The sequence below is a fragment of the Mastomys coucha genome, unplaced genomic scaffold (genome assembly GCF_008632895.1).
Source record: "Mastomys coucha isolate ucsf_1 unplaced genomic scaffold, UCSF_Mcou_1 pScaffold5, whole genome shotgun sequence".
In the NCBI taxonomy this organism is placed as follows: domain Eukaryota; kingdom Metazoa; phylum Chordata; class Mammalia; order Rodentia; family Muridae; genus Mastomys; species Mastomys coucha.
In genome coordinates, this window is record NW_022196911.1 from 73,062,618 (window position 1) to 73,069,301 (window position 6,684).

The following is a 6,684-nucleotide window of genomic DNA, read 5'->3' on the forward strand; positions in this document are numbered from 1 at the left end:
TAGTAAAAAAAATACTCATGTTTTGAAAATGGTGACATGCTCCAGTAATTCCATTACTCCAGAGGCAGAGGCAGGAGAATTGCCAAGGTGAGACCAGCCTGGTCTATGTAGTAAATTCAGGCCATCCAGTCTTATATATAAGACTATCTCAAGGACTACGAAGTGGGGAAAATACCTGCCTTTCCACATTCATTGGAAATATATCTGGACCTATACTGTCTAGTACATTTGCCACTTGACACCTAGCTATTTAAATAAGTAAAGTCTAAAATAATGATATGTACGAAAAAATTCTCAGTCATAACTAGTCATATTACACTTACTTTCTTAGTAGTTGTGTGTGATTAACAGCTCCCCTGTGGGACAGTACAGTTAGACAGAATTGCTGTGGCCATATTTCCTTTGTTCGGTTCCCCTTGACATCTCAGATGAAATCCCTGTAGAACAGGAACTAGAAGTGCATGGAACCTGCTGAGGCCTCCCCTGGAGGCTGCAGGCTGGAGGCAGTAACTGCCAACTCAGGAGTGACAGCCATCAGATGCCATGGGTGACTGGTAGTTTATCCTCAGTGAACCACATCAGTTTGTTCTAATAGTCGTGCCTGCATCATACCTAACAAATGCCATTGCATTAACAAAATTTTAATGTCTAGGAAACAAACTGGGACATGAAGAGCTAAAGACATAAAATCCTATATGTCTTCTGTTGAGTGAGCCTGTTTACAGTAAAAGTGTTCTTGGTTTCAGAATGCTAGTACTCAGTTACTCTTAAAGGAATTTATTATATTATTTTATATACCAGAATATGGAAATGTTTCAAAACACCACTAAGTCAAAGTAGAAGACAGATTGTTTGATAAATACAAGTAGTGATGTAACCAATTCACTTAGCTTATTTTGAGAAGTGTATTGTAGTTTTAAGTGACAAAGTTACCTATTAATACAAAGTAAAGTAGTTTTCCAAAATACACTGCATATGCGTCAGGTTATCAAATAGCAGAGCTTTGTGGTCTGGTATGTCTGCCTGCCTCTGTATCCCAAATACTGGAATGAAAGGTGTGTGCTACCATACCCAACAAAACTGAAAATGTTAAATATCCTTAAAAGAGGAAAAAATGGACAGAAATGATGAAGGTTGCCCAGAGAAGTGGAGTTACAGAGCATACAATTAACTGATCAGGAGTCCAGGGCTTCCTGCACCAACCTATTCTATTCATTTAGAGCCAGTTTCCTTCTAGGCTGGTGTGTGGCTGAACCTAGGACGGATCATATACTTTATCACTGAATTATAACCCCCAGTACCTAAACAATATTTTAGTATTCCGTAGTATGACCAGCCTTTTATTGATTGCTGACATCCCTATTCTGCATTTCAGCAGTGCTAGTTCAGTCCATAGCATTATTTTGTCAGGTATGATAGCATGTGCCGTAATCCCAAAGTGGAGAAGACTGAGACAAGAGAATTTCAAGCTCAAGGTCAGTCTGGACTACATAGTCAGACTCTCTTAAACAAAACAGGAGGTTGGAGAGATGGCTCAGCAGTCCTCTTCCAGAGGACTCAGATTCAGTTCCTAGCACCCACATGACAGCTCATAACCATCTATAACTCCAGTTCCAGGGGATCTAACACCTTCTTCTGGCCTTCATAGGCACTAGACATACAAGTGGTACACAGACATACATGCATACAAAATGCACAAAAAATAAAATTTTTTTTAAATCTCATTTACACTCATATTCACACACACAAGACCAAGGACTGTTTTATTTAAATTGTATTTTTATTTTTCTAACTTGATAACAAGCTATGACTATTACTTCTCTACATTTTTAATTCCTTTCCTTTTAAGATTGCTAAGTGTTAGATTGTTCAGTAGATCTTAAAGTTGAATAAATCATTTATTCCAAGATCTTGAACAACCAGCAGTAGTTCTTGACATTAAAAACTAGTCCCTGAGAACAGTTATGGTGGTGCATACCTGTAATCCCAGCACTCAGGAGCTGAAGGTAGGAGGATGGAGAGTTCAAGGCCAGCCTCTGCTATGTGGTAAGTTTGAGGCCAGCCTGGGCTACATGAAACTTTGTCCATGACTCCCATCCCCTCAAAAAATGAAAGGATAAAATCCTTGGAATTGAGTTGGATACTGTATTCTGGGCAAAGTCCTACTGCAGTGGTCAAAGTAATCCTGAGAATATGTACAGGATTAATAGTAATATGATAGAAATTTTTCTGCTCTAACATTTATGACCCAATTTATTGCTTAGGGCAGTGGTTTTCAACCTTCCTCATGCTATAACCCTTTAATAAATACAGTTCCACATGTTGTGGTGACACTCCCCCATTTTGTTACTGTTAATTATAATGTAATATCTGTATTTTCTGATGGTTTTAGTCCACCCCTGTGAAAGGGTCATTGGACCCTCAAAGGGATTGTGACCCACAGGTTGAGAACCACTGTGTCATCATTAGAATAAACCATTAGGGATTATCCCTTGTTGAAAGTTAATAAATGATGACTACTTCCCAGAAAAACAGGAAGTAAGTTAATGATTATTTCTTGTCTTGCAGTAGCACTTGTACCATGGGCTTGGTCTTGCCTCTCTGGAGTGACACCCTAATTCATTTGGATGGTGATGGGTAAGCACTTTCTCTTTTCCCTCCTACAGAAAGCCCAGGGGTGTGGCTCCATCTTAGTCTTAGTGGCTCATTCATTCAGCTGAATGGGAGGCCCATTGTGGCCAATTGAACTGAAGTTGTCAGCAGCTCAGTAAGGCCCTAAAACTACCTTTTAGTACAGTAGAGTAAAATACAGCTTTCCAAGGTCTCTCACTTCTGTTCTTTTAAGCCATGTTAGGAAGCCAGGCAAAGAAGTAGTAGTTTGTTGGCTCACCTTCAACGAGAACATGTGGGACTGCTCTTGCCGTGTTCTCCCCCTGCCAGCTGTCAGCCTGCTGTAGAACTCCTTTCCTGAGCCAGTTCCTTCCAGTCAACCACTCTCACCTCCTAGTGTTTTTAGAATGTGTTCCCAAGAGATTGAATTGTTTGCTCCAATTTATAAAACCCAGGTCAGGTTTGCTATAAATCAAAGGCTTCCAAATAGAAATACACATGAGAATACCTTAATTTTGCCTAATAGATAAAATCAATTTGTTGAAGCTTTTCCTTATTTTAAATTTTTTTGAGAATTTTGTATATGAGTACTGTATTTATATCATTTCCACTCTCTTTTCAACTCCTCTAATGTTCCACCAATCCCTCGCAAATCAACAACTACTTCTTTAGTTATTATTATTTCATATTTATGCACATATATACATGTCTTAGTCAGGGTTTCTATTCCTACACAAAACATCATGACCAAGAAGCAAGTTGGGGAGGAAAGAGTTTATTCAGCTTACTTCCACATTGCTGGTTATCATCAAAGGAAGTCAGGACTGGAATTCAAGCAGGTCAGGAAGCAGGAGCTGATGCAGAGGCCATGGAGGGATGTTCCTTACTGGCTTGCTTCCCCTGGCTTGCTCAGCTTGCTCTCTTATAGAACCCAAGACTACCAGCCCAGGGATGGCATCACCCACAAGGGGCCCTCCCCTCTTGATCACTAATTGAGAAAATGCCTTACAGTTGGATCTAATGGAGGCATTTCCTCAACTGAAACTCCTTTCTCTGTGATAACTCCAGCTTATGTCAAGTTGACACAAAACAACAATACATATATTTATTTATAGCCTGCTGAGTCCTTCTGGTGTTACTCATATGTGTTTATGTCTAGAGGTGACCTCTACAGTCCGGTTACCTGTCAGGGCACTTGTCCCTGGAGAATACTTTGATTCTCCTTCTCTCAGTTGCCATGTTGAAACTTTTCAATCACATCCTACTTCTAGATGACATATCTGGTTGTTTCTTCTATTTAGTCAGTCAGCGGTTGTAGCAAACTTGAAATGCCTGACCCTTATTTGTGGACTTTTATATGTTCTCTTTTGCTCTTAGTGGGTTCAGCGTATCAACAGATAACAGAGTTCACATATTCAAGCCTGTATCTGTGCAAGCAATGTGGTAAGATGGTTTTAAAGTTCTATCTTTAAAAAGTTCTTTAATGTTATTAAAACAGTGCTTTCTGAAAGAAGAACTATTGAAATGATAACAGTTCACTATGAAAATGCTGTATATGTAGAAGACGTGTGTGTGTGTGTGTGTGTGTGTGTGTGTGTGTGTGTGTGTGTGTGTGATCTGTTTGGTGTGTGTGATCTGTTTGCATGGTAACCATCCATGATTGAAGGTGGCCCAGAAATGCAATTTTTAAATTTTCACAATGGAAAGCTTTGTGCATTAGTGAACAAGTGAAATTCAGAGGAACTACCAGGCTCTAGAAGAGATGCTAATGGATTATTGAAGAACCTGTTAAAACTGAGTTTCACACTGACCATGCTTACTGTGGGAACTATCTCTATATGTTTTACTACTATGCACTAGCTTTTAGCTTCATAGGATAATCAGAGATAAACATTACAGAGTTGCATTATAGATAGATGAATTTTCTTTTAAAATACTAGCAATTGTTTGTGTGATGCAAATAAAACTTAAAGAAACCATTTTTAATAACCAACCATATACTGACACTTTTAAGTTATTCACTGTGTACCAGATGTTTTGAATGCCTTATATTTAATCATTACACCAGTACCACAGAGCAGTGTTGTTAGCACCCTGTTGTGGATGAGAGAACCAAGGCATTGCTAGGGTTACATAACTGACCTGAGAGTATCTTATTTATTTAGACAGAATAGACTCTTGTTCACTTATCTAGAAAATGATGTAATATAACCAGGGAATAATGCGACTTGCAGGTCAGTAGCCTTTAGCTTCTGGGAACTGACCAGAAACACTTTCAGTCAGAAAGCGTTCATCATGTGAGCATAAGAGTCTGAATTCAGATACCAGTGCTCATGTAAAGCCAGGCACAGTGTTCATCTGAAACCTTAGTGTCGCAGGGAATTGGGGAAGAAAAGGGATATGCCAGATAGGCAAATCCCAGAACTTGACAGCCCAGCAGTCTAGCTGAGTCAGTGAGCTCCGGGTTCCGTGAGCTGCTATGGCCAGTAATTAGGTAGACATCAACTGAGGAAGACACGCAGCATTGATGTCTGGCCTACCTGAGCACACATACACACATGTACACAAACATTCATACCACACACACAAACATACGTACACAACAAATAAATAAATTTCTGCTTCTTATTCTACTACCTGATCTGTAATAGAAGCCCCTCATGGTGAGGAGAATGGGTAGGTAGAAGGCAAGCAAAGCAAGAAGTGAATAATCCAGGAAATAATCTAGCCCTGTGTAATGGAAGTGACTCCTCATCGTCACTGAACAGTTACCTTTTGTAATAGTTCATGGAGTAACTGAGGTGGGACAGTCTTAAGATGTGTTTAGACCACATTTGTAGATTTACATCACAGTTTACAGGTGAATTTTATGGAAAACGTAATGACCTCCTTTGACTAATATTCAGAAGCAGTTAGCCTATCTATTCCCATGCATACAGCAGAATGGCAGTGCTTTTCAGATACAGTTGAAGAGGAAGACAAAGCAGCCCTACTTCAAGTAATAATCTCAGAACAAGAATTGATGTTGCCAAGTAAACTGACTAGTCATTTTTCTGTTAACTTTTTTGAGGAATATTGAATTGAAATATTAATGATGAATCAAAGCAGTATTTAGACCAGGAGCTTCCTTAACCAGACAAGAGTTATATCTCCCATTCCTGTATGCAGCCATTGTACCTGACACAGCTAACACTGAGAATATTATAGTTACAGCAGATCTGTAAGGTATGATTGTAAAGCAGGAATTTCCAAATGAAGAGAGTTTGCATGGTATCTCTGGAGTGCAATTGAAATTCTCTGAGCATTTGCCTATTTTGAGTAATAGAAAACATCTTAGGGGACTGACAGACAATTCAGTCAGGTAAGTGTTTGCTGCACAAGCATAGAGACTTACTCAATCTGAAATATCTACTTTAAAAAAAAAAAAAAAAAAAAGCAGACTAGAGCCAGGCAAACCTGAATCTAATCACCCTGCTAGCCTCACCAAATTGATTAGCTCCAGGTTCAGTGAGAAACTCTGTCTCAAACAAATGAGGAGGAAAGTGACTGAGGAGGTACCCAACAGTGGCTCCACATGCAGGAGCACACATGCACAAATACCCACATGTGTACACATGCACACAAATGTGTACACATGGACATACCACACATACACACTTCAGAAATAAAACCACAAGTTATGTTTTTAAAATCCTTTTTAGCCTGGTAGTGGTGATGCACACCTTTAATCCCAGCACTTGGAAGGCAGAGGCAGGCTTCTCTGAGTTTGAGGTCAACCTGCTCTACAGAGTGAGTTCCAGGACAGTCAGAACTACCCAGAGAAACCCTGTCTCAAAAAAAAAAAAGCAAAAACAAACAAACAAAACCAAAAAAACAAACAAACAAAGAACAACAAAACCTAATTTAATGAACTTTTTAAAAATTTAGGTGATTGGAATTGACGAGGACTTAAAGAACATATCTGCCGGGCGGTGGTGGTGCACGCCTTTAATCCCAGCTCTTGGGTGGCAGAGGCAGGTGGATTTCTGAATTCGAGGCCAGCCTGGTCTACAGAGTGAGTTCCAGGACAGCCAG

The 6,684-nt window shown here is 39.5% G+C and overlaps 1 protein-coding gene across 5 annotated transcripts in view; it reads left to right on the forward strand.

The window, feature by feature from the left end:
- Positions 1-6,684, forward strand: part of Ssh2 (slingshot protein phosphatase 2) — a 231,152-nt gene that overhangs the window by 187,989 nt on the left and 36,479 nt on the right. For 3 of the 5 annotated variants that reach the window (XM_031351152.1, XM_031351157.1, XM_031351155.1), the window contains 2 exons: positions 2,569-2,637; positions 3,988-4,053. In XM_031351152.1, coding sequence (XP_031207012.1) covers positions 2,569-2,637; positions 3,988-4,053 — 135 coding nt within the window. The remainder of the gene's footprint in view (positions 1-2,568; positions 2,638-3,987; positions 4,054-6,684) is intronic. The other 2 variants (XM_031351153.1, XM_031351156.1) reach the window with 1 other exon arrangement.